General features: G+C 38.7%; 1 protein-coding gene across 1 annotated transcript in view; it reads left to right on the forward strand.

Annotated features, from left to right (window-relative positions):
* Window positions 1–16435: 16435 nt before the first annotated feature.
* The window catches only part of LOC147420556 (HIPL1 protein), a 42299-nt gene continuing 37941 nt past the window's right edge, over window positions 16436–20793 (forward strand). The window contains exons 1-5 of the mRNA XM_086503900.1: window positions 16436–16728; window positions 17274–17440; window positions 18247–19056; window positions 19288–19504; window positions 19660–19838. Of these exons, the coding sequence (XP_086360026.1) occupies window positions 16614–16728; window positions 17274–17440; window positions 18247–19056; window positions 19288–19504; window positions 19660–19838 (1488 nt within the window). The 5' untranslated portion in view covers window positions 16436–16613. The remainder of the gene's footprint in view (window positions 16729–17273; window positions 17441–18246; window positions 19057–19287; window positions 19505–19659; window positions 19839–20793) is intronic.

Genomic DNA, 20793 nt, shown 5'->3' on the forward strand with positions numbered 1-20793 from the left:
TACTCTTCCCACCACGAGCTCTCCACTTCATGCCTTGCAAAACCACCGGCTTTCTCTCTTTCTTCTCGTTTTTTTCCTTGCGAAAAATTTTATCTTAAAATAGTCCTTCCTAATTTAACAACGATGGCATCTTCGTTGTGGGAACGGACACCACTGATGTGGCAGGTTGATGGTGGAGGAGCAGCAATTCACACAAATCTTGGTTTGAACAGAGGCGCCATGGTCTGCTCGTCATTATTCGTTTCATGCCTGAAAACATTCAAGCCCTGCAACAGCCGTCGCGAGTGCATCTCTCTCCCTTATGCCCTCATTCGCTGCCTGCAAGCCATCCTCTTCTTTTCTTCTCTTTTATTTCCCATCCACACACATTAAGCCTTGGGCCCCCCTTGGGCGGCCATTGGTCTTGAGCTCATGGGCGGGTGGCCCTCAAAGGACACCACATTGGACATACACATCGACCAAAGCACCACCAGTTTGCCTTCCCACCATCATGTTGGGCATTCCCCGTAATCAATGCTCTTCAAGAGACGACCTTTTTGAAAGCTCATCAAGAACTTTATGAGCTTCTGTAAGGGCACCTCATTTGACTTACATAACGACCAAAGCTTTGCCAACCACACCATTTATTATTCATACCACTTGGATCATTCTAAAGCACCATATTTAGCATACATATGGCATTAAGTTTTCTTCTTATCCAGCCCTGATCATTTTTCAATAATCATGTATACTTAAATTAGGCTCATTCTGCATCCTTCTGCTCTTTTCCTCGTCATGGAAGCAGAGCTGCACGACAACGGTTGGCCATGTAAAGTCGCTTAAGGTTTGCTAGCTTAGGGCCATGTACAACTACCTAAGGTTGGTTATGTAAAGCTGCTTAAGGATTAGCGGCTTTTGGTTTGACCGCTAGAAGTTTTAGCAGCTAAGGGCCATTTACAGCCACCTAAGGTTGGCCATGTAAAGCCCCTTAAGGGTTAGCGATTTTTGGTTTGGCTACTAGGAGTTTTAGGTTAGAGTGTTAGGGTTAGAAAATTAGAGTGTTATGGTTTGTCCAATATATGCATTGTCATGTAGACGTGGGTGTGCACGTACGTTGCATTCACAAAAATAAGCACTCATCAATAAAGATGATATTATAACCCGGTGGTCCTGATCTTCGTGCACCTCTAGACGAGGTGTGTGGGGATTAGGAATGGCTAGACAATGTGAGGTAGTTTATATTGTGCCAATGTAGAAACTCTAAAGGGCTAGTGTCTTTTGGTTTGTACACTAATAGTTTGCTGTGTCTGGCCGCTTAGGGTTAGCAGCTATTGGTTTGGCCACTCTAATTAAACTAGCTTAGTGTTAACGGCTTTTGGTTTGGCCTCTCTAAATCGGCTTAGGGTCGCATTAGTTTAGCCATTTAAATCCCCTTAGGGGTAGCCACTTAGGGTTAGCTTAGGACTAGTTGCTTAGGCTATATCAGTCCACCTAGGGCAAGCCACTCAGGGTTAGCGACTTTTGGTTTGGGCGTGTTTGGACGCTTAGGGTTAGTCATGTAAAGTCATTTAAGTTTGGCCGCTCTATATTCGCTTAGGGTTAGCTTAGGTTTTTTTAGTTTGCTTAGGGCTAACCGCTTAGGGTTAGCAGCATTTGGTTTGGCCGTGTTTGGCCACTCAAGGTTGGTCATGTAAAGCCGCTTAAGTTTGGCTGCTCTATATTGGGTTAGGGTGGTGTTAAGCTAGTTCAATCTGCTTAGGGCTTGCTGCTTAGGGTTAGTGGCTTTTGGATTGGTTGCTTAGGGTTGGCGGCTTTTGGTTTGGCCGATAGGAGTTTTAGGTTAGAATATTAGGGTTAGAGTGTTAGAGTATTAGGGTTTGTCCACGACCTAGTGGCTTTTGGGTTGGCCACTCTAAACCAACTTAGTGTTAATAGCTTTTGGTTTGGCCGTTCTAAATTAGCTTAGGGTTTGGCAGTCTCAATCCGCTTAGGACTAGCTAGCCATTTATTCAAACTTATGTGTTAAATCTTATATATTGTAAGAACAGACCGCACTTACTATTACTTGTTAATTTGTTGTGTAATCTCTAGATTAATAATGGACAATAGGATGGCATGCCCTTGTGTGCTATGTAAGCATCAAATTTTTCGAAAACGAAAGATCTGTGGTCAGTATATACCCAACAACAGTCTTTTTCTTGCAATGCATTTTTCTAATATTTATCTTATGGTTAAGTGTTTATCTTACATGTTTTTTCACATTTTCGCATAAATAAGGGTACCATAAAATGTAATTGAAATTTTTTTACATATTAAATTATTTGTCAAAAATTCACAAATAAGGGGTTTAAAACTAGTCCTTGAACACATGTGATATACAAAATTTATATATAGTGACCCCCCAAGTCAAATTCTAAGATAATATGGTTTTCTTTGAATAATAGTGTATTTTCAAAAGGGTAGCTAACGTTTTTCACCCATAATAAATAAATAAAATGCCCAACAAAAATCAACCCTCACATTGCCACCCCAAATAAAGAGAGAGATTGCCTAGTTAACGTACCTTTTCCCAGTTCTTGGATATTTTGTTCTTTTTATTTTTAAGAGTTAAAACGTGGGTCATGCTTAGAAATCAATAAATTCTCTAAATTTTATTAGGCAAAGGTGCCTATCAAAAATCAACTCCACACAGAGACGCACACACATAGAGGAAAATGTTTTAGCGTCTAACGAATGATGCAGCAAGCAGAAGGGATAAGAGGAGAAAGAGAGAATAAAATGTTTAAGGGTGTAAGAGAAATCTAAAAAGAAGTTAAAGTTACATCCAAGTTGCCAGATATATCTTCTGGAATTGTTTCTATGGAATTAAGTATTTATATTCTTCCTTGTTGTGTAACTTATTTTTGTTTCATCCTCTCTCCTCTCCTCTCTCTCTCTCTCTCTCTCTCTCTCTCTCACACACACACACACACACACACACACACACACACACACACACACACGTCTTGAAAAAAGAAGAATTTAAAATGTTGTAGGAACAATTCAATGAGATCTCAAATATCTATTCGATGGTCTCAAGTTCAAGACCTTAGAGAGAGAGAGAGAGAGAGAGAGAGAGAGAGAGAGAGAGAAAGACCAATCATAGCCATCTGTCTTTTCTTTACAAAGATTGAGAAAAAGGAGTTTTCTCATCCTTTTCATGCATTGACTTGAGGTCATCACTTCAACCGCAGTGCCAATTTGTCAACTATTATACCACGATGACAAGTCGTATGTGTATGCACACATGAACTCCATGCAAACTAATATCCATCTAATATGTGTGTGTGTGTGTGTGTGTGTGTCTGTGAGAGAGAGAGAGAGAGAGAGAGAGAGAGAGAGAGAGAGAGAGTTTGGGGAGGGGGGGGGAGGGGGCACAAAGGGAGCATAAAAATTTTGAATGTCATAATTATTGTACTATAACAACAACAAGAGGCTTCAAGACCTATGTGGCAAATCTTCGATATAAGAACACACACACACATATGTGTATATATATGTATGTATTATCCTTATACATATATGTATATATGTAGTATGTATATGTGTATGTGTATGTGTGTGTGTGTGTGTGTGTGTGTGTGTACTCAAGTTGGGTATGATACTCATATTTTCTCAAATTTTCAAGGAACCTAATGTGTACACAAAAAGAGGTTGTCTTGCATTGCCTCAATGTCCAATCACACATTTAACAGAGCAACAGTTAATCGAAAGGGTTGGTATAGTATAGATTGTGCGCAAGGAAATAGGCTCAAGCTGGTTGAATACAAGCTCTCTCAAAGAGGAATACGCTTTTGTAATTAGAGGATAGAGATAGATAGAGATCAATGGCATGCATGATTTTAGCCACAACCTCAATTTTACACCATGTCCTTCACCTTAGCATAATGGCCAAAACTTTTAGAAAATAAACGATTGAGAAACCTTACTTTGCTTTCATTTCTATCACAGTTTAAGATGCAAATGATGTGAAAAGTGTGCATGAACAAATAGTTTGCACCTTATCATACTAAGCTGCTTATGTATTGTTGTGATTAGGTGATGACGTAAATCGTTACCATGCTTGTGAACATAAATAGAAATCAAGAGAAGCCTTTAGAGAGCATCATAGATGTAATAACATTCTTAATATTAAAAGAACGTCAGTTCATCTCTCTTGAAGCTTTTTTGGTACAATGGAAACTATGAGCCCTTATATTTTCACAACTTTGCTCTTAGACATGAAAAGTTTTATAATTACACATTGTAGAAATTATGGGCCTTCATCTTTAAACACTTGTTGGCTTACCCAGTTTGTACTTCTCGACTTGGTAGCACTTTTGTCAACTCTGGGTAGACCAAGGGAAAGATGGTCTTCTTGCCATATAAAAAGTTATGATGTACACTTCTACCATGTTTTGCTCATAAGAAAGATGCAAGGATAGAAATAAGTAAGAGAGTGGAGTAGAGACATTGAATTCAATTGTGTTCCTAATGTTGAAACCAATTCTAGAACCCACTCCATTTTCAAAGAAACCTTTATTGTTGCATTGATTTTCGACGGCTTTCATCTCTTCACACCATGCTAACTTACGTAATCTGTATAATCAACGTTGGTAGCATTGCTAAACCAAGATACACTAGAAGGAGAAAACTCTCTCTCTCTCTCTCTCTCTCTCTCTCTCTCTCTCTCTCTCTCTCTCTCTCTCTCTCTCTTTCTTTTGAACAAGGACAAGCACCTCGTGAAAAACAATGTCTATGAGAAGCTTCCAAGCTTGGTATCAAAGAATGCTTTGTAGAATCTTACATATATTTATGTTTTTTATAATCTTCAAGAGGTTGTGTAATGCATTACTTTTAGAAATGCAATAGAATACATGTAGGAACAGAGTATTGATAGTGTTTCACTTGGAATAGAAAATATCCCTACAAGAATAGAAGCGATGTTTCTTTGGCCGCAGCAATGCACAGGTCACATACAAGTATTATACAATAGATATATTTTCTTCAACAAATAGAAAAAAAAAGTTGTGACTCTTAAATGAAGGGACCAAGTACAATGCAAAAGTATTCTAAAGTGAAGAAAGGACGAGAAAATTAGGCCTTAAATGGAAAGACCCCATTTACAATACAAGGTGAGAAGCCACGAAGGCCTCCTAAGTTAAGGGGGAAATGAAATTTATGGTTTAAATGAGTGCCTATAATATCCACATGAAACTTTTGTTGTGTTTTAAAATAAAGTTATATTATTCATTATATATACTCACAAATGGTTTATATATTAGGAAAAGCTCCACTTAAATGATAAGATGAACATTGCATATTGCACATTATCATTTGAAAACAAAATAAAATGATAAAAAATAAAAATAAAAATATATATTATACTATTCATTATACATACACAGGTTGAGTTAACAAGAGTCAACGGCAGAAATCGTACACTCTTTCTTTCACCTCTCCCTTCATTCACAAGGGATGGAGGGAGCGGAGCTCTATAAAATTTATTCTGCTAGACCTTGACGTCCAACGAGTTGTAGTGTAGTGGTAGTGTTGTTGAGTGCGTAACTGCTGGATTCATTTCAATCACATCGATCCATGTTTTGTGTTGAAAAGTGGGTGGTAGAACCGTTCTTCTGAGGGAAGGAGTAGGGGATGCTCGCCAATTTTTGTATGGGTCCGGAGAAGTGGAATTTCCTTTTGTGTCAATGGGCAGCCTCCTTGGTGGACGCATGTTCCTTTTCAAATGTCCTTGCCAACTCTTGTGAACCTGGCCATAATCACAAATGGTTTATATATTAGGAAAGGCTTCACTTAAATAACAAGGTGAAAAGTACACATTGCAAATTATCATTTGAAAACAGAACAAAATAAAAATAAAATAAAATAAAAAGACATATACAAAACTTAAACAAAAGAATATTTTTGAGATTTCATTAAAAAATATAGATTAAATAAGCATATTTGACAATTCAATGAAAGGAGTCTTTGTGAAGTCCTCAAATAAAATGACTCTTTACAAATCAAAATATTTTAACGAAATTATTGAATCACTATTTCACATCATAGATAGAACTCCTATGTATTCTCTTTAATCTTTTATTCTCTAAAGCTAAAGCTTGCCAAAACAATGAAAGCAACTTTGGGAAATAGCATTTGATAGGATCTCTTTAAGACTTTCTTGAGAGACACTTGTCAAACAAGGAAAATTGAATGACCTTCACCCATATGGATACTAAGGCCTTTAGGAGGCCAATAAAAAGAAGACTTAATCTTTAGAAAACCTTTATGTTCAACCAAAGAAAACATGTGTCCGTGCCATTGGCAAGCTCTACATCAACGGCACACAAATTGCACATTTTCTCTTACGACCTTCTGTAAACCAAAATTTGATCTTTTCCAATTAAAAGGTGAGATAGTTGTTTAACTTTAGCCAAGAAAATTGCACTAAAGGTCTGTCTATGATAAACATTGGCCCACACCATTGAAAAGTCCCTTCAAAAAATTTACTCGCCCTTCATGTTTAAAAATGCTTGATAGATTTTGAAACGTTGTGCCTTTTGCTCATGCTAACTTGGTTTTCCTTTTTCTGGCTTGTTTGATTGGTAGTAACTATCCTCAGAATCATTGGTCAAAGATCTTATGATGGTCGGTCCATTAGTTTTACGTTTATTGGTCCCTTCACATGATATGTGTTACTCTTTTAAGGCTTGGTATACATATCCATTTATGAGTCAACTCTATTTGCTTTTGGTAGATGATCTCAATTTTTGATTTGTTGAATTAGTCTTAAAGACCAAGGCATTAGGGAGTGCATTCATAAAAGTTTGATCCCATGATGTGAGGTATTGCAGTGTTTTAATTTGTGAAAGAAACTTTTCATTTAAGGACTTCTTAAAAATCCATTTCATTAAATTTTTTTAATAAATTTTTATGTTTATTAGACTTGTTTTTCTTATAAAAGCTTTAAAAATATTATTTTGCTATAATTTGACAATGAGTCTCTATTTTTTTAATTTTTTATTTTAATAATGTAACATATAAGGTGCAAGCATTTGGACAATGCAATTTCATATTAAAACACAACAAGAATAACATATAATTATACACACTCATTAAGATCTTCTCTTTCCCCCCCCCCCCCCCCCCTCTCTCTCTCCTAACTTCAGCAAGCCTTTGTGACTCCTCACCTTGTTTCCTTTAGAAAAAAATAAGTCCTTATGGTTGGAGGCACATTGTATGTTTCAGCATTTTCAAAAAGTTAAGTCTTTCTTATGCACTTATATCACTGGATGCACATATTTATATTCTTCAACATTTTCAACAAGGTGAAGACTCACGTTGGCAAATTAAAATACAAAGTTGAAATGGAAGTACTCAATTCAAGGTGAGTTTCAATCATCACTAAAAAACATGGGACATGTTTTTACTTTTCTTACATTCTATTGTTTTAGAATGTTAAAGTGAAGCTTCACTTTGTATAATTTAGTAAATTCTATACACACACATACATACATACATACATACACACACACACACACACACATATATATATATATATATATATATATATATATATATATATATACACACACACACACACACACACACACACACACACTTTTCTTATTGGCCAAAAAGGCCATAGAAGTGGTAGAGAAAAACGTTCAATTTTTTCATCATCAAATGGTCATCCTCACATTAACTTTTCTAGGTGACGTTTCAAGTCATTTCATGTCTTACTATATTCATTTGAATATTTTCATTATGAAAATGATCATGTGTGTGTACACGTACATCTCTCTCTCTCTCTCTCTCTCTCTCCATTAAAATGTTCAAGAAATATCAATTTTTCAAACATATAAAACTCCTTTTCTTGAATTTGCTAAGAGGAATTTTTAAAATTTTGATTTATTTTTTAGGTTTTTATATTATTTTTCTCTATTTTGGGACAAAATTTCTCATTTTCCCCTTACTCTCAATTGACATTTTTGAAATTGAAAACGACATAATATTAAGCTGAGACACATTTTTCATGAACAAAAGGTCCATTAACATATCAAATGTGTTCTAATAATCATTAATTAGAGGAAAAAAATGATGCCTTCTTGAGGCCATCGTGAAGTCTTCAGCTTGTATTCTATTGTTTTAGATTTCTAAAGTGAAGCTTCACCTTGCATAATTCTAGTAAATTCAACACACACACACACATACATATAAATACACATAATTCTAGTAAATTTTACACACACACACACACACATATATATATATATATACAGATATATTATAGTTCTTTTTATTTCACCTTTCATTTCACAACCGCATATGGCTTGACTTTTCTTTACATTCTATAGCTTGATTCCAGTCAATATTCGAGAAAGTTAGTTGTATTTCGTGGTCGTCGTCTGAGTTTCCTCCTCGCAAAGAAAAAAATAAAAAATACTAGTATAATTTTTTTGTAAATTGCAATATTTTTAAACTATTTTCTCACAGATTTCATCGATTTTTTTCCTTTACCATGTTTTGCAAGAAGCTAGTCTTGATTTTTGACCGACTCAAGGCTAACTTAAGGCAATCCTTTCCCGAACACTAATTCTAGTTAAACTCAACCTAATGATGTTATCATTTTTTTATTGTTCTAGAAAGCCACCGTGACCCTGTCACTTGTTTTATATGGTTTGGTTCACAGTGCACACTCATTTTTAAACTTCAGCATCAACATTTCAAAAGTCTAGAGGTCTTTTCTTTTTGGCTTTCTAAAAGAAACCCTTAGTGTTGTGTTGGGTTAGGGAGACTTTCATTGTTTTTAGTGCATGATGGAGACTTACCTTTCATTTCACATCCTGAACCTTTCATTTTACATCCGAACATGTCTTTACTTTTCTTGCATTCTATTGTTTTAGAATGCTAAAGTGAAGCTTCACCTTGCATAATTTTGGTAAATTTTACACACACACATATGTTTTTTAGTAGTTGTGGTTTCTCTGTCAAACAGAAAACTTGTAATCCTTTGACCCTCAAAGCTCGGTATGAGCTTCAGGTTGGTGTATATTTCTGATGTTCTTAATACTATCCACTCACAATTGTGAGTTTTGCAAAAAAAAAAAAAAGAATGCTAAATTGAAGCTTCACCTTGCATAATTCTACACACACACATTAATTAGTTCTTTTTATTTCACCTTTCATTTCACAACTTCACATGGCTTTACATTTCTTGCATTCTATAGCTTGATTCCAGTCACTGTTACCATTCGAAAAAGTCTCTTTTATTAAGCGGTTGCTGGTTGAGTTTCCTCCTCACAAAGAAGAAAACCAGACATACTAGCAGAAATTTTGAGATGGTTGCAGAATTTTTGGATGACTTTCTCACATATTTCATCGGTTTTTCTTCCGTTTACCATGGTTTGCAGCTAGCTAGTCTCGATTTTCACTACGCTTAAGACTAAACTAAGGCAATCCTTTCCCAAACATTGATACCAATTTAACAACCTAGAAATTTTATCACTTTCTTATTGTTTTTGAAAGCCGTTGTGACCCTTTCACTTTTTTTTTTTTTTTTTTTGCAAAACTCACAATTGTGAGTGCATAATATTAAGAACATCAGAAATATTCACCAACCTCGAGCTTAGACTGAGCCTTGAGGGTCAAAGGATTACAAGAAACCACAACTACTCCTAGGCTTTACTTATTACAAGATGTCATCATGATATGTATTGTTCTAGACCAGTCCTCTGAGGCTTGTTTGCCTCCGATCATGTGGATCGTCACTCTACTCTCTTGTATGATTTCACAAAAGCTTACCACAACCATATCCCCCTCAAACACGCAGTGGTTCCTTGCTTGCCAAATATGGTGAAAGAAGTAGTACTTGATTACTTGAGTGCAGACAAGAAGAACAGGACTTCCCAACCTGTTATTACTACCAAAGAACATATTAGTCTTGAAGAACTTAATTTTCCATGTCCTTTGAATCCACTTGCATATTTTCCCAGCCATGCCACTGATTACCTGGAATCCCATGAAAAGTTGGGCTAGGTCTTCACTAGCTATTATGCACCCCGAGCAACGATCGGACCCGATTCCCCTTTCTTGTATCTTTACGCCCGTCGACAGAGCACCCCACATCACTTTCCACGGAAATATCTTCATAAACTGAGGCCACCTTGGCTTCCAGATGTTCTCCATGACTCCCTCCCACCGTTTTTCCATCCAATGCCTCTTCCATAATTTGTTGAGGGGGCTACACCAATTAGCCTCGTGCATTAATGCATGGTAAATGCCTTTAGAATGTGGTTTTCAAAAGAAGCTACTCCCGGGCCATCTCCAAGCATCCCATTCAAAGTTGGATTCACAAATTGGCTTCACCACCTTATCAATCTCTTTCATCACCCTGTAGACTAGTAAGATCTCAAAGCCATTCAATTGAAATTGGATGGCTAAAGAGTTAGCAGTTTTCCAGCACTTACTGTTGCCATCCCATAATTGCTCTAGTCGAACGAGCCCCTTATTATTCACATTCCTGTCCATTTCTATCCAATAGGGCTCTCTCTCTCTCTCTAAAATATTTTATAGCAAGGCATTGTGAGATCTCACCTTGTTTAATTTAGGCATGACTAGGATTTCTCAATTTCATCTTCCCCTTGGGAGAGAGTCTTGCACGTTCCAAGACGTGGTTACTCTTCAAGCGGCCCATCTTCTCCTTTGATTTTAAGCATCTTACCTCCTTGGACACTATGGAACAAAGGAGACAAGCACTAGATAGTATGCATGTGTTGGGAGAATCATCCCCCCCCCCCCCCCCCCCCCCCCCCCCCCCCCCTTGTTTGCTAGGACCACTAGTTAATGCTATGTGCAAGCACTCATCCTTTGTGTGTCCCACCTTATTTGAATTAAAGCAACATGCTTTGTAGCATAGCTATTCCTTTAGAAATTTATGTTGGTTTTTCTCTCTTAATGGACACTATATTTTTTACCATCTTCCACCATGGGCTCTATGCTCATGTCACTACTCCCTTTGATTCTAAATTGTTTCCTCCTCAATTTGAACACTTTTTTTGCCATCACTCGCAAGATCTGAGCCAGTACGATGCTTGAAGACACCATACATCTACACATAGGAAATCACCTTAGCAAAAGTATTCAATTGTAGGGGCTTTATATACATAATCATTCGTAAGGCCTCTTGTCAAGTCTTGAGTGTTTGGAAGTCATCGATTCCCTTTAACTTGGTTATGATCTCTTGGTAGTTTGATAGGCTATGTCAATTATTTGTCTGCCATGGAGAAAGTATACCATTGCCGCCACGATCTCTCTAGTGTTGGTATGACATGAATATTAATTTCTAACCTTCTAAAAGTATTTTCCATCTTAATTTGACCACTTAAGTTTAGGGGAAATAAAAAGAGAACAAATGAAATCGATTAAGTGATGACGGACCAACCGGTCAAGCCTTGGGACCAAAAAGGAAAAGTCCATAAAAGAGCAAGGGTAATTGCTAACCAGTTATCTCAATCATAAGTATAGATCAAGGAAGGATAAACATATCTTGGGCAGTCTTGATCAAAGGGCTGTACAGGCCAAAGGAGATGATCGATAGCAATTATAGGAGTCTAAAAATAGAAAGTGATTGTGCTAAGCCAAGTCATTAGAATAACTCTTTACATCCGAGTATCCAATCTGAGAAGCCTTAAGGTGAAATTCTAACTTGCCGTAAATTGTCTAAATTTAGTAGGTTTTGGGAGTAGCTTGGCAGTACCGCCAAAGCACTGTGCTAAGGTTTCGCATAGGAGATGAAAGTTTTGAATCCCAAAGGGTGAGATTTATTTTTACCAAAGCTAGCAGGCAGGTTGTAGCCCCGTGTCAGCTTCATAAGCCTCCAAATTTTGTGCAAAGGTCTTGCACCCGAGCTAATCAATAAAACGATAAGTTTATGGTTTTTATAAATGAAAAGGAAAAGCTAAAGAATAAGGTTAGATAATCCCTTCCTCATTTAGTAAGTTGACTCTAGTCTTTGTTTACTAAGCTTGGTTAGGCCACATGTCCAAAGTAACACACACTTGCTTTGTGTGAACTTAACAAGTATGTGTGTGAGTGTCTGCACTTGCCAAAAAGAGTCCAAAGAGAGAGAGAGGGGGGGAGGCGAGTTCTATCATGCAAGGCAAGAGTGGACAAGTGTGGATAAGCATGAGTTGCATTATTGGGTGTTCCCACCTCATTGGCATTCCAATTCAAGACTAGTTGTATACTAGCATAAACATAAAAGGGGGGGCTCATTGGATTTTTGGCTCTCTGTCTCCTCTCACACTCTCTCTCAATGTTCAAGTTGGTAAAGCTCTCTCTCTCTCTCTCTCTCTCTCTCTCTCTCTCTCTATATATATATATATATATATATATATATATATATATATATATATATGTGTGTGTGTGTGTGTGTGTATGTATATATATATATATATATATATATATATATATTATCATGGGATCTCTAGAGAGGGACCATGCTCAATCTCTTGGCTATGGATGCAAATCCAAGCCAATGAAAGTTTATTCTTCTCCATCTCTACTATTCTATTATTTAGCTATGCTAAGCTTAAGTTTGCTCATGAGCAAGCGTACGTGGAGTACCAATTCTTTTGCTTCAAAAATACTTTTTTTCACCCTTATCTTCCTCTTTCACCCCGCATTTCCTTTCTCCCCTCTAGGTATTTAGGGTTTGAGAAGGATTATACCATGGAATCGTGAAGAACACCATCTTCATGATTCAAGAAAGGCTCCATAAGAGCATAAACATGTATTGTAACAAAGCTTTCTTTTGAGAGGATTATAATGCAAGTCCCTTTAGAGGGGGGACCAACTCCAACAAATCCGGTCCTCATCGAGTTGTCAATATTAATTGGGTAGTCTCTTTGAATTATGAAACATTGTTTGCAATTGGGCTCAACTGGTGGAATGAGCTACCAAACTAATCTACCACTTGCACGCTTTGCCTACTAAAGAAGCTAGCCTTTATGGGTCTAACCACCTCTCTAAGTGGTGCTTGAGAAAAACCTAGGTTAAGTGTACTCCCACCTACAAATCTTGAGATTTACCTCTAAATTTTAAAATTGAAGGTGAGAAGACGTACAAAATTTAGAAAAATCTACTGCAAAAACCTTCAAATTTAGTCCAATTACCTCTATTATTTCTCATATGTAGGTTTGCCAAGTTTTTTTTTTTTTTTTTTGAGTACTATCTGAGAGATGCTATAGAGCATGCAATCCAACCATTTGGCCAAGTTCACATTGACCACATTCTTTTTTCTATCCTTTTCTTCCCTATTATATGTAGGCGGCTTTAGATCCTTGAGGAAGTTGAAGCTAGTTGCTGCAAATTGGGCTGTAAGTGTTTCTGCCTATGACATGGACACCAGCAAATTTATGTGGCTTGGTGCGCTCACTTGAGGTTGAACTAGCCTTGAAGCTTGTGGTCTAATGTCATGGGTAATGGCCTCTCCTAAAATATACAAACGGCTCAAAACGTGAGAACACTAACTATTGACCTTTGTGTGTCAGAGCTTTGGTGTACGTGCAAAATGGTAAAGGCACGCAAGGGGCTCAAGCTACCTCTGTTCCCATAGCAAACAGACATCATAATCCATAGCTTTCATTGGCACGCCTCTTGGGGTGGATAAGTCTGCACATAGGGTTGTAGATTTTAGGTCCATGTGAGACGAGGGCACTTGGTCACCTCCCTTGTTGACTTGGGCTAATCAAGGACATCATCGTAGTGTGAGCCTAAGGGTGTGTAGCTAGTATCTCACAACTTGATGTAGCAACTGTGTCAAAATGAGTGCCTTCTGCATCATTGGAAAACTCCCACCTTGTCCAAGCCTTGCCTTGACCTGGTCCTCGATATTGATTAGTCCAAGCATGAAACTTTTTGCAGTGTATTGTCCTATGTGTGTGATGGTGCATAGACAACCAGTTCTATGTTGGAGCTACCTCCCACCCAATGACAAACATGTCACATTTGGGCAACGCGTAAGGCTCAGTCTAGATACACACCAAAAATGTGCTTGCCCATCTCACAATGGGATGGGTAGACAATGTTTACAAACTGCGCAAACAAAGTGTTTTTATGTATTTAAATTCATGGCCCCATTTCAACAAGTTCTGGCTAGCTGATTGGGTCAGCCATTACTTTTTAGGTGTGGGGTCCATGGGTCAACCCTACCCATCTTTGGACGTGGGAGCTTCGCTGCCCAACTCATGTCCAATGCGAGATTTACAGAGCATATAAATTTTTGCTACACTGGCTACCTATCTTTGGGTACCCCAATCTGTAAGCAGCCTCATTTTGGAAGGCATTATGCCCTTTGAAGGAACATTTATCCTTCAAATAAGGGAGGAAAAAAAATTCCCTTCAAAAGAAAGGTAAGGTTTTTGAAAATATTCAAATAAACATTTTAATGCTAGATTATCTATAGCTTAATGAAGGGTGAATTGAAAATTAAAACCCACTCGACAAATGACTGGGGTAAAGGGGCCAGTTTAGAGATCCCTAAGCGGGAGCGAGCCCAACACCTTTTTTTTATTTGAAGAGAACAAGAAATTGTGTTAAAAAGAGAAAAAGATACAACTGTGCCTCACTAGAAGGGAGAGAGGCATCCCAAAAATGACAACAAAGGACATCTTTACAAATTCAGGTACGAGTTCACCATACAAATACACGCCTTGGAATAGAATTTTAACTAGAATCTTTCCAACATTGCCATCTATGACACTTTTGAATATCAAAAAGAGGTAGAGGAGACCCATCTCTCATTTGATTGAGGGTTAGGGTTGAGATCCTTCTGAGGTCAAGGATGAAACAAATTGTGTTGCCTACAAACTTGATTTGAAAAATGGGTTCATTTCATCGAATCCAACATGACCATAAGTAGGAGAACCTCCACAAGTTCCACACAGAGATATCCAACCTTAAGCACTCCCCCAACAAAATTTCTTTGACAATAAACTGGTGAGGATGAAGATCTTTACAAGACGTATGCAAGATCACAAGATTACAAGCTTTGTGATGACAACTCATAAATGTATGATTCAAATCTTCAATGCCATTGCATCTTTTGCATTTTCCATCTCCTACTTTAGGTTGGAGAGATTTTCACCAGTCCAAATTCCTTGGTGGAGTATGAGCCAAGCTAAAAATAGTGTTTGATGTGGAAGGGAAAACTCCATATACATTTGAAATGTTAGATCCATTGCTTGGAGCTCTAGCCAACCTCCCATTTCTTGCCGAGTCTTTTCCTTAGATCTTTATCAAAATTGAGGATTTTGCTGAAGCTATTGTAAGCTTTTGAGACCTAATCTTGAAGAGATAATCGTTTGCTATGAACAATACCACTTTCCAACTTCAGGGATTTCAATTCTTCCAACGTGCACACCAACTCATAAATACAACCAGGAGAAATGCTATAAGAGTTAATAAGCTGTCCATTCTCCATTCGATTGAAGGTCCTTCCATGTTCTCAACCCTGCTTTAAAGCATTTGTGTGCTTTAATGGACAGAGATCTTCCAGTCAACTTTGGAATGCATCCTAACCATATGGAGTCTTGCATCAGAAATTGGGAGGACACCACGGAGTTTTGAGGAATGTCTAATCCCTTTTGAATTTCAAACCAAGTGTTCCACATGGAAATTGTCAGTTGGCTGCCACTTAATTTAATTTTAAAACCAGAGGTATTTGTGTCCTAGAGAGTAATATTTGACTAGGCGCGACACCTTTTTTTTTGGCATTGTAGACTTTCGAGATTTCGTTGGTGCACAAGGTAGTTGGAGTGAAGGATGACTTGCAACAAAATTATTAGCTGCGATGGTGCCTTTGACAGCTCGTGAAGCAAGAGCTAATGCTTTCCCATGTAAAAATGTGGGTTGCAGTCGCGAGACAACTAGGGGTTAATCAAGGCCAATTGGGCCTCAAGCTGTGCTCTGTCCAATAAGAATGCGGCGTATAGGTGATAACCATAGCCTACCACCACATTAGCCTGCTTGTGTCAGAAGTGGTGCATATAAACTAACATAATTTGGCGGAAGGAGGAGCCCTTTACACGTGTCAAAATTTGCGACATGAAGGCTAAACTCCAAAACTGAGAGAAGGCCCTGTGCTGCACGCGATAAAGAGGGAGAGAGAAAGAGAAAGAGAGGCCGCCGAAGGCGGTCGGCCGTACTAGTAAACAATATATCTTTCCGGGGTCTCCTTCTCTCTCTCTCGGGGCCGGCCCTCCACCCTAGGTCTCCTTGATTCTAATTTCTCATATGAAAGCCTTTGACGGCCTTGAATATGGGTGAAGGTACTTTGAAGGTTGAACTTCTCAAAGTCAAACCCCCTGGTAATGTCTCAATCCACCGCGCAGAGAGAGAGAGAGAGAGAGAGAAAGAGAGAGAGAGCTCAAATTTTTTTCTCTCTCTAGGCTGAATTACGAAGAGGCAGTAGAGAGTGCGCTGTGAGCCAGGCTAGCACACGCTGTGTATGTAGAGACATACAATGATAGGAGCGGTTTAATGTAGAGCCCACTTTCAAATTTTCATTACGGGCAACTGGGTAGGTGTTAGGCTATCCTACCTGCTGCTGGGACATGCGGGTTCCTCCCTTCTCAACAATGGGGGCTTCATGGATGATAATCCTGGCAATGGCCTTGGCTTTGCGTTTTGCTCCTGATGTCTATGCTTTTCCAGTCTGTCTCAATGGTGGTGAGTATGTCTGTTGTTGTTGTTGTTGTTTGTGTGTGTGTGTGTGTGTGAGAGAGAGAGAGAGAGAGAGAGAGAGAGAGAGAGAGAGAGAGATTTTCTCTTAATGCCTTCAAAAGGCCAAACTCAGCCTGTGAGACAAATTAGTGTACATATGTGATGTATGCTGTGTGTGTGTGTGTGTGTGTGTGTGTCTGAGAGAGAGAGAGAGAGAGAGAGAGAGAGAGAGAGAGAGAGAGAGAGAGAGAGAGAAATGAAATGGAATGATAAATTAACGTCTTCAAAAGGCCAAAATGACCTATGAGACCAAGCTGTTACAACATAGTGTATCTGACACCATGTCCGGAATAAAAAAGAACTGAAACAAAAATACAACTACTACAAACTGTGAGAGAGAGAGAGAGAGAGAGAGAGAGAGAGAGAGAGAGAGAGAGAGAGAGAGCGCTTGTATTTTGTGCTATGGGTAATTTTTCCCAATTTGATATACAGAGAGATTTCAATCACATTGGTAACGCTCTTTGTTTTCTGTTTTTGTGACCGACACGTAGAGGCTCCTCTTCCCTTGAAGTCCTCTTTGGCTTTCTGCACGTCCTTTGTGCAAAATGACTCAAGTTGCTGCAATGCAAGCTCGGACAAGGAGCTTCTGAGCACTTTTGAAGGCTACAATGTTTCGAATGATCAGTGTGCTGGATATTTGAAACAGATACTGTGTGCTGTAAGTTGTTCTCACCCCTTTGTTTGGGTTTTGTCCTGTTCTGGTGAATGCAATGGCATATCTACTGTTGAGGCTTGAACACCGCTGCGAGCACTGGAAACATTGAATACTTTGTGTATTTGCTGGTCAATGCTAATACAACATCAATACAAGCTCAAATCAGTTTGATTGGAAAGCTTTGGGAGATGTTATCGAATCTTTTGATTCCTCAGAATTTGCACAGTTTTCAAGTGCATTATGTGGAATAATGATATTGAACTACTGTATTTTGGCAATGTTTCAGCCTTTCTAATATATGCAATTTACCAAGCAATGCTGCGCATGTTTGACACACCCTTGCAAATATGTCCCTTGCGGAGTCTGCCCTTCATCTCTGGAGCCAGGATAGAAACTTAGTACAAGACGATTGTGAGTGGGGATGCCCTGGTATTTGTGTGATGAAGTGGAAGGTTGTATTGTTTGTGAATGACTGCTGTGAGTCTATTACTTGCACTCTCATAAAGTGAATTTGGGCTTTTCCTGGATTCCTTAGCAATTTTAAGTAGTGCCAAGGATTGTGGGCTTTTGCGAATTTATGTACGTTTACAATCTTCACCCTTGTGAGTAAGTAGTATGTCTTCAAATACAATCAACAAATGCCTCTTGCTTTCAAGGCAATGTTAATGAGCAATGTATATGTCTTTGGACTTTATCACACATGCGTCGAGTTCTTAGTTGAGTACGTCACACATTATTGATTTACATCTAATCCATACATGTGAAAGCAGTAACAGCATAACCTGATACTTGTTCTTTGTTGTGCGCAGCAATGTGACCCATATGCAGCAGATCTGTTTCAATTTCAAAATCAACAAGAGTCTATGGCTCCAGTGTTATGTAATTCCACATTAGGGTCAAATGGCACATCAGCTACCAATGCGACAGCAGATGCTTATTGTAAGCAGGTTTGGGATGCTTGCAAGAGCGTGCCAATAAAGAACTTCCCATTTGCAACTTCATTACAAGGTGCAACTGGACCTGCACAATCATCCCAAAATGCTTCGGTGTTGACAGACCTTTGGCAAACAGAGGCGGACTTTTGTACAGCTTTTGGTGGATCTCCGGGATCAGGACAACCCTGTTATAGTGGAGTCCTCTTCGTTCCTCTTAACTCCAGCACGCCTGCAGCAAATCTAGAGGGTATTTGCTATGAGAAGATAGGAGATGGTGCATTCTTGAACTTAATGCCCCATCCAGATGGATCAAAACGTGCATTCCTTGCAAATCAGGCTGGCCAAATTTATCTCGCTACACTTCCTCTTTCAGGATCAGGCAAGAATTTGAGCATCGGTGCGACGCCATTTTTAGACATCAGTGATCGAGTTGTAAACACCAGAGAGTATGGTCTCCTTGGGGTGGCTCTTCATCCGAATTTTAAAGAGAATGGAAGGTTCTTTGTTTCGTATAATTGTGATAAAAGCATATGGCCTGACTGTGGTGGAAGATGTGCGTGCAATGTGGATGCTGGATGCACCCTTTCAGAACTAGGTCCAGAGGCTGGAGCTATTCCTTGCCAGATATCAAGTATCATTGCAGAGTACTCTGCCAATACATCAAGCTCATCTTCACCTCTGGAGGTTTAATCTCTTTGTCTGACATCTATGTATTCTTATTTCTATGTATTTTCTTTGAGAATTTTATCTACCTTGCTTTTAGCTACCTCCCTTTTGCATGCTTTCTTGTGATTGTGACGTGTGTTTCCTCTGTATATTCAAGCTTTATTTTCATTGAAGGGAGGAACTTTTACATAGAGTGTAGAAGTAAGTGGTCAGAGGGTTCTTGTGATGGCTGGCTTGTTGGTTCGACAGGCTTTGACTGCAAACCCAAACGAGGTGAGACGTACTTTTACTATGGGGCTCCCTTACTCTACTCACCATGCAGGCCAAATCCTGTTTGGACCAAGTGATGATTATCTGTATTTTATGATGGGTGATGGTGGAAGTACCGGTGATCCTCTCAATTTTGCACAAAATAAAATGTCTTTATTGGGAAAGATTCTACGACTAGACGTTGATGCTATTCCAAGTAAGCTATTTTCTCAAATGTCTGCCAGTCGATGCTGTATTTGTTTTGTTGAGTGGTACCAATGTGCGTGGGGTTCTAGAACTTTAGAACTAGAGACTCTAATGAAATTATGATCATGTTGAAGTATACAGCTGGATTGACATGTTCTTGAACAGGTGCGAGTGAAATTGAGAGTGCACAATTGTGGGGAAACTATTCTGTTCCTGCCGATAACCCTTTTGTTCAAGACAACTCCTCTCGACCAGAGGTTTGGGCATATGGACTACGAAATCCATGGCGCTGCAGTTTTGACAAGATTAACCCATCATACCTTTATTGTGCTGATGTTGGTCAGGTGCTCTTCTGACATGATTTGTTCTTTGAGCAGTTCTAGAGTAGTTCATTGTTGAAGAGAGTATTATGTGTTGCTTCAAATGCCCAAAGAGTTTTAGAGGTGTTGGGACTTTGTGCTCTGGCTATAGTACTCAATTTAAGATGACCTTCACAATCTACATGGGGATATGTTGAAGTCAGGTCAATCATTTAATTCCAGAGATTCAGTGGCCGTTGGATGATGTCTGTAAATGCACATGTCGGATTGGTTGTGCTATGGACAGCTTCAAATCACATCTAACAATGAAGGTTCAAGATGCCTCAAAACGTTCTAGAGGGTTTGTATTTGATTAGAGAATAGTTCAAATGTTAGTTTATGTACTTGCTACCGGTCTCATTGTAAACCATAACCAGAGCTTGGCGCATGTAACTTGGCTTCGTCTGAAATGTTTGTATGTAAGCTTGTTGCTCTCGGTTTGATTGTAGTTTGAGGTTCATACCTATCTTTGTTGGATTGGTTCCCCATTTTATGATGTTTATCACGGAGATCATACCTTTTGTCATATTGTTACATGGATTCTTAGTCCTGACTCTGTAGCATTTCCTTTATCATCCAATTTACGCCTTCTTTCAAAACCTCAAACTTCATTGATGTCCAGGGTTGTGTATGGAAACTTGAAAGGCCTAGCTTGTGGGACTAGGACAGTATTAGGGCTGTGAGATTCACACACAAACATCCTTGGCTCACATGAATGCTTGACAAACTTTACATACTATTTTGCTAGCAATTAAATTGATAGAAGCTAGGGCAATTTTTTGGTTGCTCTTTTCTTCTATGTAACAAGTCTTGAGCCAAGGCATAGCACAACTCCATTGATTTCACAGATGCCATAAAGTGCCCATTGGCAGTCTGCAGTCACTAATTTAGACTTGGATGATCAGCTTGCACACTACGCTGCAGAATGTTGTTGTCTAGC

This window comes from Adiantum capillus-veneris, chromosome 28, assembly GCF_014529385.1.
Source record: "Adiantum capillus-veneris isolate H3 chromosome 28, ASM1452938v2, whole genome shotgun sequence".
Classification (NCBI taxonomy): Eukaryota; Viridiplantae; Streptophyta; class Polypodiopsida; order Polypodiales; family Pteridaceae; genus Adiantum; species Adiantum capillus-veneris.